At 51.6% G+C, this 17,807-nt stretch overlaps 2 protein-coding genes across 8 annotated transcripts in view; one reads left to right on the top strand and one right to left on the bottom strand.

The window, feature by feature from the left end:
- The window catches only part of ADA (adenosine deaminase), a 117,919-nt gene that overhangs the window by 80,654 nt on the left and 19,458 nt on the right, over positions 1-17,807 (bottom strand). For all 7 annotated transcript variants that reach the window (XM_032263737.1, XM_032263731.1, XM_032263728.1 and 4 more), the window contains exon 2: positions 6,174-6,361. In XM_032263737.1, the coding sequence (XP_032119628.1) occupies positions 6,174-6,361 (188 nt within the window). The remainder of the gene's footprint in view (positions 1-6,173; positions 6,362-17,807) is intronic.
- On the top strand, positions 4,488-17,080 carry CCN5 (cellular communication network factor 5). The gene is made up of 5 exons (XM_032263741.1): positions 4,488-4,794; positions 4,971-5,055; positions 9,093-9,309; positions 13,728-13,982; positions 16,387-17,080. The coding sequence occupies exons 1-5, from the start codon at positions 4,751-4,753 to the stop codon at positions 16,605-16,607; spliced, it is 822 nt and encodes a 273-aa protein (XP_032119632.1). The 5' UTR covers positions 4,488-4,750; the 3' UTR covers positions 16,608-17,080.

Here is a 17,807-nt window from a genome sequence, read left to right as displayed (position 1 = left end):
CAACATATTGCCAAAAAAAAATTTTTTTTAAAACATTTAGCCAGGCATGGTGACACATGTCTGTAGTCCCAGCTACTGAGGAGGCTAAGGTGGGAGAATTGCTCGATCCCAGGAGATGGAAGTGGCAGTGAGCCGTGATTGCACCACTGCACTCCAGTCTGGGCAACAGAGTGAGATTGTCTCAAAAAAAAGGTACATATATATAAATATAAAAATAGTGTGTGTATATATATATATATACACACACACACACACACACATATAAAATAGTGTCTCTATACACACACGTGCACACACACACACATTATTATGTTTCTAATTACATAAATTAAATCTATACATAGAGTCCAGGGTGTATATGGCAGCTCTGGGTGTCAGCACGCCAGGGATCTGAGTTTCTTCATTTCTCCTTCACCCTCTTCTGCAAATGAAGTCCATCCTCAGGGTACCCTCATGGTCCAGGATGGCTGTGGAACTCCACCATCACGTCCGTATTACTGACTGGAAGCAGGCGGGAGCAATGAGTGGTGGCAGGGTCACCAAAGGGAAGCCCTTCGTTTTAAGGAGCCTTCCCAGAATCGGCACACAACACTTCTGCTCGTATCTCACTGCCGACACCTATCCCATGGCTGTGCCTCCTGCAACGCTGAGTGCATTGCCACCCCAAACAAAAAATCAGCGTTCGGTGACTGAGGGAGGAGGAAGAAGGATTTGGGAATGGGCATTGATCAGGCTCTGCCACAGATCCTAGTTTCCAAAACAGGAAACTGCCTCACTGAGGCCCAGAGAGGTGAAGGAATTTACACACAGCCACAAAGCAAATTAGCCACAGAGTTGGGATGTTCTCCTGACTGTTGACCTTCCCGTGGTACAGGTGTCCCCTCACGCCCTGGTACATCTAGCCGCTATAGCACTACCCTTCCTCACTTCCAGCCCTGCTGGGGTCAGGATCTGTTTGGATTTCTCTGTCCCCACGACCAAATAATGTCACACCTGTGAGCTCCACCTCCCCAATGTCAGCTTGGGACTTGGCATGGGGCAGAGATTGTAAGCATGAAGGCGGGCACACACCCAGGGAGCTGACAAACTGTAAAGGGCTGAGACTGGCTTCCCCTTTTCAACTGCAGATATTTACTCGTGGCTTCCATATGCTATGCCTTGATGGCGATGTTTCATAAGTTTCACTTTTCAGATGCATTTTTTTTTGAGATGGAATCTTGCTCTGTGGCCCAGGCTGGAGTGCAGTGGCACAGTCTCGGCTCACTGCAGCCTCTGCCTCCCAGTTTCAAGCAATTTTCCTGCCTCAGCCTCTCAAGTAGCTGGGATTATAGGCACACACCACCATGCCTGGCTAATTTTTGTATTGTTAGTAGAGACGGGGTTTCGCCATGTTGGCTAGGCTGGTCACGAACTCCTGACCTCAAGTGATCTGCCTGCCTCGAACTCCACAAGTGCTGGGATTACAGGTGTGAGCCACCGTGCCCAGCCAGATGCATTTCTTAGATGCAAAAAATGCTCAGCCTGGCCCAGGCCTGGACATGTAGGCCACTTTTTTTTTTTTTTTTAACAGATGGAGAAATTGAGACCCAGAGAAGCAAAAGTGTGTGTCCCAGATGCAGAGGGACCTGTGGCAAAGAACATTACCTACATGTCCCTCACTCTGGTTCTCCTTCATAGGTACACACAGAATGATGCTATTTCCCAGCCTCCCTTGCAGTTAAGTTGGGGCCATGTGACTAGCTCTGGCCAATGAGATGTGAGTAGAAGTCATGATGTGGCTTCTCCATCCCTCCTTTTTTCTGCCAAGGTGGCCTTGGAGGCCCCTGGTCTAGAACAGGGGTTCACAAACTGTAATGTGCCTGCAAATCACCTGGGGGTCTTATTGAAATGCAGATTCTGACAGTGGGGCCGAGGAGTCTGCATTTCCAACATACAACCAGCCGACGCTGATGCCATGGGGCCTCGGACACAGGCAAGTCCTACACTACATTGGCCCTACACACTTGAGTAGGGAGGAGCTACAGGACATAGCCCCAGGAGATGCTCCTGGCCCGCTCTGGACTATTCATGAGCAAGAAATAAGCTTCACTGGGCTAAGCCACTGAGATGTGGGCATTAGTTTGTGATTGCAGCATCGTCTTATGATAATCATCATTTAGTCATCAACGATCATTGAGTTCCTACCGTGAGCTCCTTGTGTGACCTGGGTGCCTCATTCTGAACAAGGCACTCACTCTTGGGGTCCTGCAGGTACAAGGTCAGCAGCTGAGAATGAGAGCCTCCCTAAATGTTGTACCCTACATGCCTCTGTCACCTCACCCTGGCCCAAGCCCTGTAAGCTGGTAGAGGGAGCCGGGATTTGAAGCTGGGACCTGTTGACTCCTGAGCTTGTGTTTCCTTCTGGGAAAGCAAAGGGCAGCCACACTCATCCTGGGCCCTTGTGTGGGGGCTGTGGCTGCAGCCAGAAGACTCATGGGTTCCCTGGGCACGTATGTCCCTCCAGTGCCAAAACTGGACAGTTTAGAGGGAGGGCTGAACCACAGCAAACCAATCAGCAAAGTGGCAGCTCCCACCACTCCCGCCACACCCACCCACGCTGAACTGAGATCCATCCCTCACACTTCATTACCCAACACCCTTGACAATGACGCCTGCTTCCTGATCTGGCCAGGCCCCAGGGTCTCTACCAACAACACTATCCCATCCTCAATTATCAGAGAGAAAAAGTTCCAAGAAAAACCCATGCTTTCACTCTTGTTTTCCAGGCTGGAGTGCAATGGCACAATCTTGGCTCACTGCAACCTCCACCTGCTAGGTTCAAGCGATTCTCCTGCTTCAGCCTCCCAAGTAGCTGGCATTACAGGTGCCCGCCATCACGCCCAGCTAATTTTTTTTCTTTTGTATTTTTAGTAGACACAGGGTTTCATCACGTTGGCCAGGCTGGTCTCAAAGTCCTGACCTCAGGTGATCCACCCGCCTCAGCCTCCCAAAGTGCTGGGATTACAAGTGTGAGCTACCACACCTGGCTAATTTTTGTACCTTTTTTAGTAGAGACAGGGTTTCACTATGTTGGCCAGGCTGGTCTTGAACTCCTGACCTCAGGTGATCCTCCCACCTTGGCCTCCCAAATTACAGGCATGAGCCACTGGCCCGGCTGTATTTCTGCATTTAAACAGTAGAGTGAAATCAACAACAAATGCAGAGTGGTGACTTTGTCATTTTACGAAACTACTTGGATTTTTGATTTGTATTTATAGTTTTTGAAAGAGTAAAACACTGTGAACAGTGAGTGGTAATGATTTTGTTTGGTAAGTGCACGTTTTAATTCATACATGAAAAAGATTTGTTTGATTTCATGATGATTACTGAAAATAATTTTGTCGTGTGAAGGAAGAGGCGTGTTGGAGAGGATCCACCGTGGATGTAAAGTACTCTAGGCATGCTTCTAAGACACAGCATTTCCACAAGAAGCCCAAAATACAATAAAAAGACCCCTTCTGTTTCTTTTCCTCCAGGCTTCTGGACCCCCGTCTCCACCCTGGGCACCTCCTCCTTCCATAAACAATCCAAGCCCACATTTTCATCTTCAACTTCCATTCCATTGCCTCTTCCCCAGGACAGCAGCTGTCGGGGAATCTCCATGCTTACAATCCCCATCTTGCCACTATATCGAGCCACATGTCTTTCTCACCAATTGCCCATTCTGGAACCTTCTGCCATCTAGCTAGATCACTTTGAGGCCTTGGGCTACTACTGATGGAGGTGATGGGAGCCCCAGGCAGCTGAAGACATCGCCTCTTTTATCTTTGCCAAATTTACAAGCAAAGTCCATGTCTTTCCATCCCCTGCCCCCATGGCTGGAACATCATAGATGTCCCCAAATCTTGGTGGTGTGACCCCTCACCCTTCACAGACATCACCATTTCCTGTTGCACAGAAGGGTCCACTCATACCAGGCACTCTGGCTCCCAGAATAAGCAGGCTATCATGCTATGTCCGACCTCTTGGCGTCGGTATGTGCTGTTCCCTTGGCCTGGAACACTCTGCCCTCTCTCACCTCTCTTTTCTTGGCTTTCTGAAATGGCACCTCCATCAGAAAGCGTCCCTCACTATTGGTCTGAGCAAGGGACCTTGCCTGGTATTCCTGTACTGCCACCTGCTTTCCCTCTGTCATCTCCCTCTCTGGGCTTTGTCCTCAGGTTATGGTTGTGCCTCCAGCTCTTGCAGAGGTGACCTCAGAGGCGGCTGAATGAAGCCAAATGGATTTGGCTTGACCTCATCATCTAGCGGTCCCCAGCAAGCACTGGCACACAGTAGGTCCAGCCTGCCCGAACTTGCCCACCATGGGCCCCCTTCCCAAGCTGGGAGGCAGGCCGAGGGAGGCCCCTCATTGCCAAAAGCAAACAGGCCGCCCAGGGAAGTTTTGCTCTGGGTCACACCCGCCTCTGGGTGGCTGCCAATCTGCCTGCCAGAAACCGCAGGCTGGGCCGCAGCTACCCAGAGTCAGGGCCACAGGGCTTAGGAGACCTCAGGTCAGTTCTGTAAAGGGGGTGTTTGCTGAATGCTTCCTGTATCTGCAGCCCCCCTGGGGTTTGGACACGGGGTCTGGAGTAGGGCTTCACAACTATAGCAGGGCTAGGACCCTCTTGGGCTGGGAGGAGCTAAAGAGGTCCCTGCAAGCTGTCACAGGCTCTTGGTGCTGGTACTGGCTCGGGCTTACACACACACACACACACACACACACACGCACATGGACAGGGACCCCCTTGGTGGCCTTCACAGTTTTACCTTCAGGTAAATGGGCTCATCCTTGGGGCCAAGAGGATGGGAAGCAAAGCAAGGAACGAAAAAGCTAGTGTGTGTGTGTGTGCGTGTGCGTGTGCGTGTGCGCGTGCGTGCGCACGCGTGTGTGTGCTTGGGAGTGACCTCACAGCTGCCGGAACATAAAGACTCACAGGTCCGCCTTCCAGGCTGAAAGCTGGCTCTGCGGGGGACATGAGAGGCATACTGCAGACCCACCTCCTGTCCTTCTCCCTCCTCTGCCTCCTCTCAAAGGTAAGGAGGCATGGGCCTTGGAAGGCACTGCTGACTATTTGGGTGTGGAGGGGGTGGGGATGTAAAATCACAGCCAAGGACCCCCTTGGCAGAATTCCTCCAGGGCCGCACATCGGGCACAGTCTGGGCACCGTGCCTAAGCAAGGCTTCTCTCCCTGGCACCCAAAGAGCTGCCTCTGGCCAGCCCTGCTGTGTGATATCAGGCACATGCCTCGCCTTCTCTGGGCCTCAGCACCTTCCCCAGCTGAAGGGTGTACAGTTTGTGAGGCCTCTGTGAAGACCATTCATGATCATTCATCAAACTTACCAGGCAAATTAAAGAGGACTTTAATGTATCTTCATTATGAATGGGGACACTCAAGACATGACATGCTTGGCCTAACTCTGAGCCAGGATTTGGATGGATGCCTAACTGATTGGAAGGTTTATTCTGCAAGGACATCGATTCTGCTGGACTCTTAGGCAGTGAGTGACCTGCCCACTGTAGCTAGAGGGGGACAGGAGACACCTCTGTGGAGTAATGGCCTTATCCTGGAATGCTGCGCAGGACATTCACCAAAGAGCTTGTGGGACATCTCCCTTGTCTAACATGCACAGCAACCCCATAAGGAATTATTATTCCCAGCTTTCAGTCAAGTGAGGCTCAGAAAGGGTAAGCAACTTGCCCAAAGCCACACAGCAAAGAAAGTTCAGAGCAACAGAGGAGGGCCATGGTGGAGCCCAGAATAGACAGGGCTGTAGGGGACAGGCACTCCAGCCTGTGCCTCCCCAAGCCCAACCTGGAACAAGGCCACAGCTGCTAAGCTTGTCATCCCCTCAACAAATGCTGAGTTCACAGAACTCTGGAATCAGCCCCATCACAAGCCACGATCTCACTGTATTTTCATGCTCCTTTGAAGAACACGGGCAGGAGCTTCTCTCCCTCAGGCTCCAAGCACTGGTGCTGGGGAAGGCTGAGAACCATGCTGGCATCCTGCCCTGCTGTTTGTTCTTCCAAAGGGGATGGGTAGGACGTGGTGCCAGTGTGGATGGCTTGGGTAGTTGGAATAGGGGTCTTGGGGTTCTAGGAGGGAGAAGGAGCCCAGGATGATGAAAGACCAAAGCCGTTCTGGACTCACCATTAGGGTGAGACTTACGGGACCATTCTTCCCTGGTCCCAGGAAGCAGAGACTGCACAGAAACTCAGAGACGTAGTCATCACGAACATGGAAAGCCACAGCAGCCCTCCAAGAGAGAGCTCTAGGTCTTCCAGGCTGGCTGCTGGCTCCTGAGCTCCTGGCTGTTGACCAGAGCAGGAGGCAGACACCTGGACGCAAGCAAAATCACTTTGATCAAGGACTGGCCAGGACCTCATTTAATCTCCATCATCACAGAAATAGGTGGTCTCTACTCCACCTGACAGAGGAGAAAATGGAGCTTCACCTCCACATTCCAAAGCTGTTCATCCATGTGTTCAGTCACGTGGTAAGTCAGTGGCAGAAGCTGCATCTCAATTCTTGCCCAAAAAACTCCATGTCCAGTGCTCCTACCCCAGATATCATGAGCCTTGGCTTCCCTCCCCACAGATATCATGGCAAGGCCCTGGGGAAACCGAGGCACAATTGGACAACTTGAGTTTGGGTCCTGGATGTCAGCTTGAGCTTGGATGTCAATCCTGATTCCACCTCTTACTGGCTGTGTTACTGCACGCTTTGAGCTCCAGTTTTCTCCTGTTTAAAATGGGCATAACGATGGCACCTCACATTGGAGGGGTAAATGAGACAAGGGCACTTGGCACATGGCATACATATGGCATCGCATGTGATCATTGTTCACTGGAATAGGTCATATCATTCACAGCCTCTCCTGGTATCGGGGCTTACAGAGTCCTGCGCCTGCCAAGCATGGCCAGTAGAGGGAGCCACGGTGGGAGCCCAGGTGCACAGCTGCTGGTCTATTTCCTGGCACTGCTGTTTTCAGGTGGGAGAGACCTGAGAGTCACTTCTGCCAGTCCTCCCTCCATTCCCACAAGCCAAGGGAGCTGAACCTCTGACTTAGAAGGGAACCCCAAAGCCCAGACTGTTTCTATGTGAATCACCTGTGGATTTATGAAAATGTAGATTCAGATTTATTATATACAAATTTGGCTTCAGATTTATAGAGGGTTTCCAGAAGCTGCCTCTCTAACAAGTTCCCAGGTGACGCCGCTGCAGCTAGTTCAGACCACACCTTGAGGGCCGCGGAGGCTAGGCTATCGTCTCTAGAATCTGAACAGCCTGCAGCTATGGGACCACTCCCTGGTGAGACAGCCAGGCACCTAGCTCTGTGAGTCTGTCTGCTACAGAGTGCTGTCTCAGTGGGGGCCATGATCACATCCTACTCTGTGGCCCGCACCAGAGGCTGGTCAGCCACTTTGCAATGGCTCCTGGTGGCCAGTGTGGGAGTTGCTGGCAACTGAAGTCAGGTTTGCAGGATTGCGGGTGGCGAGGGCACTGGGCGGGGCAGAGGGCAAGGCAGGGCAAAGGGGTCATTGCCTGCCTTGGAGCTGCACAGGAGAAAGGTCATTAATTCCATCATTCTAAGCTGCAAGGCTCCCCTCCTCTATTTAAAACCCTCATCCCCTAAGGATCCTCCTAAACTCAAACTTGGCCCTCCACAGATGGGTCGACTGGGAGCGTCTTGAATGATGCTTCCTTCTTGGTCCTCACCTTAAATGGGTGGACAGGAAGCCATCGGCACCCGATGTATGGTTTGGTTGTTTCTGTGATGTGGGTGGCAAGGGGCAGGCAGGTCACTTGGGCTGAGATCCTGATCCTGTCACTGTGCAGTGGGTCCCTGGTTTAGGTAGTTCCTATTATAGACACAGTCTACCCCATCCTGTGACCCTGAGTGCTCACTAAGGAAGCAGGACCTGGGATGTCCCCAGGCCTGAATCAAACACACTGACTGTGGCAAGTCCCTGTCTCTCTCTGGAGCTCAGTTCCCCGATCTGTGCCTGGCAGGGGGAGGAGGTTAGACGGGGGCAGAGGTACTGAAAACCTAGCTGAGCTTCAGAAGCCACTGGACAGCCTGTTAAAAAGAGATTCCAGGGCCCTGACTCTGGGACTTCTGATTTTGTAAGTCCCAGAGTGGGTTTGGGGTTTGCATTTCCCAAGTCTCCTGGCTGATGAGATGTGCATTCAGAGCTGGGAAACCTGCTGAATGGATCCAAAGGCCAAAAACATCCGTGATACTGTTCAATTTGTTGTCCTAAGACAGGTATCCATATGCTGGAAAACATACCAGACCCTGGCATTTTCATCCTTGGCTTATTGCTTTTGCCTTTCTGTAAGCTCCCAGAGGGCAGGGGCTGAGCCCTCTGCTGTAATTAACAGTAACGCTCATCATAGCTAAGGGCCCCGTGCTGAGGGTTTGCTGCACACCAGTTCACGTACGCCCCACAGCAAGCCTCTGAGTTAGATACTTTGAGGAAACTGAGGCTCAGAGAACTTAAGTAACTTCCTCGAGGTCACTCAGCTAATAAGGGGCAGAATTAGAACTGGAATTCTAGCCAGGCGCAGGGGCTCATGCCGTCATCCCAGCATTTTGGGAGGCCGAGGCGGGCAGATTGCCTGAGCTCGGGATTTCAAGACCAGTCTGGGCAACATGGTGAAACCCCGTCTCTACTAAAAATACAAAGATTAGCGGGGTGTGGTGGCATGCGCCTGTAGTCCCAGCTATTCGGGAGACTGAGGCACGAGAGCCACTTGAACCTGGAGGCGGAGGTTGCAGTGAGGCTGGGATTATGCCACTGTACTCCAACGTGGGCGACAGAGTGAGACTCTGACTCAAAAAAAAAAGGGCTGGAACTGTAGCCCAGAGTCCTTGCCCATAACCACAATGCCATGCTGCCTCTTAGGGCATGCCGTGGGGCTACTGGCCTTGGAGGCCAGGTCTGCATGGCTCTGAGGCCAAGGTGTGGACCCCACATTGCCCAGCCTGGTGGAGAGGTGGCCATTTGTGAGCGTCTCACTGCCTATCTCGAAAGCTGTGGCTGAGTGAGGTCTCTGTCTCTTCAGGTGTGTGCCCAGCTGTGCCCGATGCCGTGTGCCTGTCCCTGGTCACCTCCCCGATGCCCGCTGGGAGTACCCCTGGTGCTGGATGGCTGTGGCTGCTGCTGGGTATGTGCACGGCGGCTGGGGGAGCCCTGCGACCAACTCCACGTCTGCGACACCAGCCAGGGCCTGGTCTGCCAGCCCGGGGCAGGACCCGGGGGCCATGGGGCCCTGTGCCTCTGTAAGCAGGTTTGCAGGACTGAGGGGGGCATCTAAGCGGTGGGGTCAAGGCCGTGGTGTCCTGAATCAAAGCACAGCCCTCCTCTCTCTACCCCGTTTGATGCTCACTTCAGGTACCACGTCCACTCTAGCCGAGCCTGGTGGTCCAAGGCTCCCCACTCCCCTCTCTCCTTTCTTGGCCTCTGCTTAAACCATCCCACTACCCCAGTAACCTTCCTCCATCCCTACCTGTCTGTATCATTGCCAACTTTCAAAGCCAAGTTCAAACAGCTTCTCCCCAGACTCTTCAAACCGGATGCCACTGTTCCCTTCCCAGGATCCTTACAACGCTTTGGGGAAAAGTGCCGTCTCTTCTGTAGGGCATAATATGTGTCCAGATTGTGCTAAGCACCTACTACAAAAATCACATCATCCTCACAGCAACCTTAGGATGGGAAGTACTTTCAGACCCATTTTATGAATGAGGAAACTGAGGTTCACCAGCATTAAGGGACATGCTTCATGTCACACAGCCTGGGACCGGATCCAACAGGCTCTAAGGAACATTTCATTCCGTCTTCTCTGAGTGTGGGAGCCCTCAGAACACTGCTGGAATCCTGGGTTTGCTGCGTCTTCACCAGACACCTGAGCACGTTGCATTCCTCCCCGCTCTTCTAGGCCTTGATATCCTCCGATGCTTTGGGGCAGGGTTTTGCAAGCTGGCTGTAGTGACTTGGTGCCAGAGAATTCTTTGCTTTGGGAGGGTGTCCTGTGCGTGGGAGAGTGTCCTGTGCATAGTAGGACTTCTAGCAGCACCCCCAAACTCCACCTACTCAATGCCAGGAGCACTTCCATCCCCCAAGTTGTGACAGTCCGTCTTCAGACAGTGCCAAATTTCCCCAGGGGGCAAAATCTCCAGCCGAGAACCATCCGTTTAGAGAAATGCAGAGACAAGAGCGTGTTCTTCTTTTTTCCCCTTTTTAAATAATAAGCCTTGTAGAACAATTTACCTCTTTCATCTATGAGCATGTCACACTTTTATAAAAATAAGAACAAGAGAGAGAGAGAAAAGCTCATGAATCATTGACAACGAATCTATCTGTAGGAAAAGCCTTGTTAAAAAACAACAGGCCAGGCACAGTGGCTCATGCCTATAATCCTAGCACTTTGGGAGACTGAGGCGGGAGGATCACTTGTGCCCGGGTGTTTGAGGCTAAACTGGGCGGTAATTGTACCCCTGGGCGACAGACCAAACCCTATCTCAAAAAAAAAAAAAAGGTAATCCATGTGAAATGCTTTATTTACAAGTATCGAAAGGATAAGGAGGGTGACTCGTTACACAGACTGAGGGAGGATTGCTTATGAAAACGGATCTAAAAAACAATTGAGATAGTAACACTTCGCTTACAAAGCCGTTATTTGCATTCCCCGTGACACGGGTAAACAGCACCCACAGAGTTTATACTTTACACTTGCATAGCCTTTACCACGTGCAAGACACTAGGGCTTCACAAATATAAACTCATTTAATCTCACAACCGCATGAGGTAGGTGTAATGTCACCCTTCTCTTATAAATGGAAAAAAGGGGTACAGAGGCTAAGCAACTGGCCCAAGCTCACAAAGCTCATAAGTGGCAGAGCTAGGATTTGAACTCAGGGAGCTGGCTTCACAAGCTCCATTGCTCAACTGCCTGCCATGCAGCATATGATTAGTATACAGGCTGTGATTGTCGATACCTTTATTAAGGGACTTTTCTTATTCCATCTTAATTCAGACTTCAAACACCTGCAGGCCATGGGCATACTTGGGTGCCTGGTCCTTCTCGAAACTCCACACCTTGGTCTGGCAACATGGTGGGTGCTCGTGAGTGTTTAATGATTTAAACTGAATTTAGAGGCTGGGAACTGGTGAACCCCAAAGATGAGTCAGAGTCCAGCTAAGACATCGCAAAGGCTCAATATAGGGCTTCGCAGGGAACGCGCTGCCAGAAACCTCAGTCCTGTCACTTACTTGTTGAACGTGGTTCTCTAAGGGCGAACTCTGAGCTGTGAGATGTGCTGCAGATTCACCATCATGGTAACGGTACATCCAGTGCCGCGATCCTGATCGCCTGCCCTGCAGATCGGTCTCCCCATCCATCCGTCTCATGGCTCAAGCTCAGGACCTTGGAGTCGTTCTAGACGTCTCTCTCTCAGTCTCTCTTTTTTTTGAGACGGATTCTTACTCTTTCACCCAAGCTGAAGTGCAGTGGCATGATCTCGGCTCACTGCAACCTCTGCCTCTTGCATTCAAGTGATTCTTGTGCCTCAGCCTCCCAAGTAGCTGGGATTGCAGATGTACTCCACCGTGCCTGGCTAATTTTTGTATTTTTAGTAGAGATGAGGTTTCACCATGTCGGCTAGGCTGGTCTGGAACTCCTGAGCTCAGGTGATCCACCTGCCTCGGCCTCCCAAAGTGCTGGGATTACAGGTGTGAGCCAGCGTGCCCAGCCTAGATGTCTCTGTTTTCTCACCTCCTACATACCATCCACCAGCAAATTCATCATGCTGTTTCCAGCATCCGACACTACCATCCCTTCTGCGGCTACCACCCTGCTGTGAGCCCCGTCATCTTTGGCCTGGACTTTGCAGTAGCCCCATAATCGTCTCCCTCCTTATGTCCTTGCCCCTGGTCTATTCACAACACAGCAGTCAGAGAGCTCCTGACGTCAGACCACCTCCCTCCTCTGCCCCAAGCCGTCTGGTGGCTTCCCACCTCAGAGTAAAAGCCGAAGTCCCCAGTGGCCTATGAGGCCCCACGGGATCTCGCTCCTGCTTCCTCTCTGACCTCATCTCCTCCTGCTCTCTGCTCCAGCCGCATCGGCCCCTTGCTGTTTCTTAAATACCCCAGGGTGTGGTATTTGTGCTGCTTCAGGGCCTTTGCACTGGCTGTTCCCTCTACCAGCATTATTTCTCAGTGAGGCCTTCCCTGCTGGAGGATTCGATGAGCTAGGGGACGTAAAGTATTTCCCCCGAAGACTGGCACATAGCAGATGCTATGTGGAAGCATAACCCACTCCCATTTATTGAGCATCTGCTATGCGCCAGGCTTGGGGGGAAATGCTGTAAGTCCCCTAGCTCATTGAATCCTCCAGCAGCCCTGGGAGTTGGGTACCAAGGCTCAGAGAGGCAAAATAACTTGCCCCAGGCACAAGTGGCATCCCGAGTTTGAACATCAGTCTGTGTGGTTCCGAAATCCCTGTATGTGTAGACCCACTGGAAGATATTCTCAGAAGGGCTGGGAGAACCTGCTTGCTAAGAAGTCCTTTCCCCAGATGCAGCTCAGCGGCCACCCAGGTCTCACACACACGCTGATCCCCATCTGCACTTCCTGGGCAGCTCACACACCTCTCCAGAGCTCTTACTTCATTCTGTCTTGGAGGTGAGGCCCTCGCACCTGTCCCCCGCCCCGCCCATGAGTCCCTCGAGGCAGGACCTGTCCTCTTTCTATCCAGGAGCACAGTGGCTGGCACACAGGAGGGAAACAGTAAATACCTCTGGAATGATCAGGAGTAGGGCTGTTCCATCAGTGCCTCTCATGTGCCAAGCCTATGCCAGTTATACATTCAAGGGGCATTTCCTGTGGTCCTGTGTGTCGAACGTAGGCCCTGAACCCGCTGGAGAGATGCAGGGATGGACACCGTCAGCCCCAGCCCTCACGGAGTTCACGTCCAGTGGAGGAAGTGGCAGTAACGCCCATACCTTGAGGGCTTCATTGAAAGAGTGTTCCCTGGGTACCTAGGCCACGCCTAGCACTGTGTGCTAGAGGCTGCGCACGTCACCGCAGGGAACCTCAAGGTACAATTACCGAGATCAGCATTGCTGTTGTTCAGGCCACTCAGAGAAGTTAAGTAACTTTCTCAAAGACACACAGCCAGCAAGTTAAGTCCTGATCTGACAGTGATGACTACAACACAACCCGTGGAGGATGAGTTTGTTGCATGAAATCTCAGTGTGCATAGGCTACGTAAGTGTTATCAACAGATAGTAATTATACTAATGATAATAGCAGAGTAGCTAGGACCTGCGGAAGGTTTATGTTGGGATCATCATTCCGAGTAATCTATACCACCCTGGACTATAAGTACCATTATATCCCAGCTTGCAGATGAGGAAACTGGGGCAAGAAGAAGTGAAATCACTTGGCCAGGTCCACAGCTAAGAAAGGGAGGAGCTGGAGCGGTCGGTCCAGGCCCATCTTCTTGCAGTCCCTGTGCCAGGATCCAGGGTGCCCCAAAAGGCTGGGGGAGGGTTGGGGAGAGGCGCATATCCTAGCAGGAGCCCTGGGCAGGGCTCAGCTACTGTGAGGCTGCTGCCTCCCACAGGGGTGTCTGGGCAGCTCTGCAGAGGCCCGTGCGGCTTTGCGGGTCACTGATGGGGGTGCGGTTTCTCCTCCGCAGTGGCAGAGGAGGACGGCAGCTGTGAGGTGAACGGCCGCCTGTATCGGGAAGGGGAGATCTTCCAGCCCCACTGCAGGATCCGCTGCCGCTGCGAGGACGGGGGCTTCACCTGCGTGCCGCTGTGCCCCGAGGATGTGCGGGTGCCCAGCTGGGACTGCCCCCACCCTAGGAGGGTCGAGGTCCCGGGGAAGTGCTGCCCTGAGTGGGTGTGTGACCAAGGAGGGGAACTGGCGGCCCAGCACCTTCCAGCCCAAGGTGAGCGAATTGCTGGTCCAGGTCGGGGCAGGACTGCCTGGGGGTGGCAAGGACCACCTGGGGGGTGGGCAGAGTGGGGCTACCTGGGTGCCAGGACCCAGGGACACATCAGGAGCTGGGAGAGGCAGAGGCTGAGGAGGGAGTTAAAAGAGGAGTGCAGTGCGAGTCACCGTGGCTCACGCCTGTGATCCTGGCCCTCTGGGAGGCCGAGGCTGGTGAATCACCTGAGGTTGGGAGTTTGAAACCAGCCTGGCTAATAGCGAAAAATTAGCCGAGCATAGTGGCAGCACCTGTAGTCCTAGCTACATGGGAGGCTGAGGCTGGAGAATAGCTTGAACCTGGAAGGCAGAGGTTGCAGTGAGCCAAGATGTGCCACTGCACTCCAGCCCGGGCGACAAGAGCGAAACTCCATCTCAAAAAAAAAAAAAAAAAAAAAAAAAGAAAGAAAGAAAGAAAAAAAGAGGAGTGGAGGGTCGACAGGCCTCTTTTAAACTGATAAACAAAAAGCCACCGCTATTGAGATATGTAATTTACAACCACAAATAATTAAAAATAAAAACTAGGGGACAGAGTGGGGAGAGGAAAGGAGGGTTAGGGCACGTGAACCAAATTCTCACATTTCAGAGATGTAACAGAGGTAAGCTCTTAGAATATATGACATGACTGTATTTATAATATACGGATACATACTAATAATATTAATTTATTATTATTTGAGGTTATTAAAAAAGAAACTCAAAACTGAACCAGGGAAGGTGGGTGCTCTGGGAGGTGGGCCTGGGGGGCGCTGGCGATGGAGAGAAGACAGTTACCTCCCACTGTCCCACTAAAAGTCTTCAATTTTAGAGATTTTTGTTGTTGCTGTGTTGCGTTTTGAAAATTATTACACGAATGTGACTTTTTCAAAAAGGCAACTGAAAAGAGGAGGATTCATTTCATAAACGCTGCTGCTATCCGAGAGGCAGTTGAGTGTTATGGGTCAGGCGCGTGGCATCTGACCAGCCTCACCACCTCCTCGTTGCTGTGTCTCTGAGAAAGTTGCTTAACTTCTCTGTGTCTCAGTTTCTCTAGCTGTAAAATGGGGACAATAAGAGCATCCACTTCATGGTGTTGTGAGAACCGCATGAGTTTGTGCAAACCAAGCAGCTGTAACAGTGCCTGGCACATGGTACTGTATCAGAGGTAGCTGTTACCATCCCTGTGATGGAATATGATGTAATTATTTAAATACATAGAAAAACGCCAATGAGTTTGCCTTATGGATAAAAGCAGGATAAGAGGCATATTTTGGCCCGGCATGGTGGCTCAAGCCTGTAATCCCAGCATTTTGGGAGGCTGAGGCAAGCAGATAATGAGGCCAGGAGTTCGAGACCAGCCTGGCCAACATGGTGAAACCCCATCTCTATGATACAAAAAAATTAGCTGGGCATGGCGGGGGGGTGGAGGGGGGTGCCTGTAATCCCAGCTACTCAGGAGGCTGAGGCAGGAGAATCGCTTGAACCTGGGAGGTGGAGGTTGCAGTGAGCCGAGATTGCACCACTGCACTCCAGCCTGGGGGACAGGGTGAGACTCCATCTCAACAAAAAAAAAAAAAGAAAAAAAAGAAAATTTCCAACTTTCCAACTCAATCTCCACTAAGTGTGTCCCTATGCATGTATACAAGTATATCTACACATATACATGCACGCACAGCACACACATGTGGGTAGAAATCAGAGTTTCTTAACCTCAGCATTAGTGACAATTGAGGCAAGTAATTATTTGTTAGGGGGCTTCTCTTGCACTGTGGGGGCTTAGCAGCATCCCTGGTTTCTGTCCACTAGATACGAGTAGCATCCCCCTAATTGCGATGACCAAAAATGTTACCAGACATTGCCAAACCTTTCCTGGGAGGCAAAATCCCCCTAGTTGAGGACTACTGGCATAAAAGACTAGAAGGAAGGACACTAAAATATTCACAGAGAGGGAGACGTGGGGCAGAGAAAAAGCTAGACCACAGCGAACCTGCCATCTTGCACCAGGCACAAAAATCCTGGAATCTTCAGCATCCTTGCCACTGGGTCAAAGCAACACTCCACACGGCTGGGCACTCCCTGCCTTAAGATGCTGTTTATCCAAAGAGAAGAGAAAGCCATGGTTCACTGAGGGACCATGGTGAGCCCCACACTCTGGCTGCCAAGTAACTAATATTTATGGGGATCTTACAAGTACCAGGCACTGTATTAGCACTTCACACCCATTATTTTATTCAGTGCCATCCACTGTGAGGAAATTTACATACGAAGAAACTGAGATGCAGAGAGGCTGAGCCACGTGACCAAGATGGCCGTGGCCACCGGTGGGGGGCTCTGATTGAGCTGCTGAGCCCTGCCACTCAGTGCTAACTCTGGTTCTTTCCCACTAGGACCTCAGTCTTCTGGCCTTGTCGCTTCCCTGCCTCCTGGTGTCCCCTGCCCAGAGTGGAGCACGGCCTGGGGACCCTGCTCGACCACCTGTGGGCTGGGCATGACCACCCGGGTGTCCAACCAGAACCGCTTCTGCCGACTGGAGACCCAGCGCCGCCTGTGCCTGTCCAGGCCCTGCCCACCCTCCAGGGGCCGCAGACCACAGAACAGGGCCTTCTAGAGCCAGGCTGGGAATGGGGACACGGTGTGCCTGGGCTCTGTGCTGATGGCAGATGGCCCCTGCCTAGGCCCTTGGCTGCAGGCAACACTTTAGCTTGGGTCCACCATGCAGGACACAAATATTAACGGTCTGCCTGGACCCCGAGGTATAGTGGGGGGGGTAAGACCTAGTCCCCTTTCCTCTAACTCACTGCCTAGGAGGCTGGCCAAGGTGTCCAGGGTCCTCTGGCCATTTCTCTGCTATACACACAGCCTTTATCAAACATGCACCCGGGTGAGCTTTCTCTCCTACTTCCCCTGGGCAAGAGATGGGACACGCGTTCCCTTAATATTGAGGCTGCAGCAGGTGCTGCACTGGACTGGCCATTTTTCTGGGGTAGGATGAAGAGAAGGCACACAGAGATTGTGGCTCTCCTGCTGTCTTTTCTGAAGTTTTGTAAAATCATCCCTGAATACAAGCCTATGCATGATCTTGTGTGTCAGGCCTGTGTTTTCTGAGAAAGCCCTCCCATCTGGGCAGAATTCATGCGTGGAGTTCTCTGTGAACCTCACGAGGTGAAATCACACAGTTTCAAAGAAAGCCAGAAGACAGGCCTTTAAGTGATCCATGAAACCCAATTTGTGTTAATAATAATTAACATTTCTTTTTTTTTTTTTTTTTTTGAGACAGAGTTTTGCTTTTGTTGCCAAGGCTGGAGCTGAAGTACAGTGGCACGATCTTGGCTCACTGCAGCCTCCTGGGTTCAAGCAATTCTCCTGCCTCACCCTCCTGAGTAGCTGGGATTACAGTCGTGCACCACCATGCCTGGCTCTGTGTGTGTGTGTGTGTGTGTGTGTGTGTGTGTGTGTGTATGTGTATTTTTAGTAGAGATGGGGTTTCGCCATGTTGGTCAGGCTGGTCTTGAACTCCTGACGTCGTGATCCACCTGCCTCGGTCTCCCAAAGTTCTGGGATTACAGGTATTAGCTCTTGTACCTGGCTGATAATTAACATTTCTTGAGCACCTACTATGTGCTAGGCACTAAGCACTTTATATAGACCAGTACTTCCCATGGTTTCTGACCAGAAAAGAGCAGGGAGAATGAAGGCTGCCTCCCAGGGACTGGGGAGCATAGCCTGAAATCCACCAAGCCAAGGGTGAAAATCTTCGAAGTCTCAGGTTTTATTGTTTACAAAAAACCCCTAAAACAAAAACAACAAA

The sequence above is a fragment of the Sapajus apella genome, unplaced genomic scaffold (genome assembly GCF_009761245.1).
Source record: "Sapajus apella isolate SASKATOON/1434 unplaced genomic scaffold, GSC_monkey_1.0 scaffold137, whole genome shotgun sequence".
Lineage (NCBI taxonomy): Eukaryota > Metazoa > Chordata > Mammalia > Primates > Cebidae > Sapajus > Sapajus apella.
Note: the sequence above shows the minus strand (reverse complement) of the source record. Positions and strands in the feature narration are given on the sequence as shown.

Bases quoted from the DNA above. Each gene is read 5' to 3' on its own strand.
- CCN5 (XM_032263741.1), top strand. From the start codon at position 4,751: ATGGACAGGGACCCCCTTGGTGGCCTTCACAGTTTTACCTTCAG. The intron at 4,795-4,970 runs GTAAATGGGCTC...TCCGCCTTCCAG, and splicing joins CTTCACAGTTTTACCTTCAG to GCTGAAAGCTGGCTCTGCGG. The intron at 9,310-13,727 runs GTAAGCAGGTTT...TCTCCTCCGCAG, and splicing joins CCATGGGGCCCTGTGCCTCT to TGGCAGAGGAGGACGGCAGC.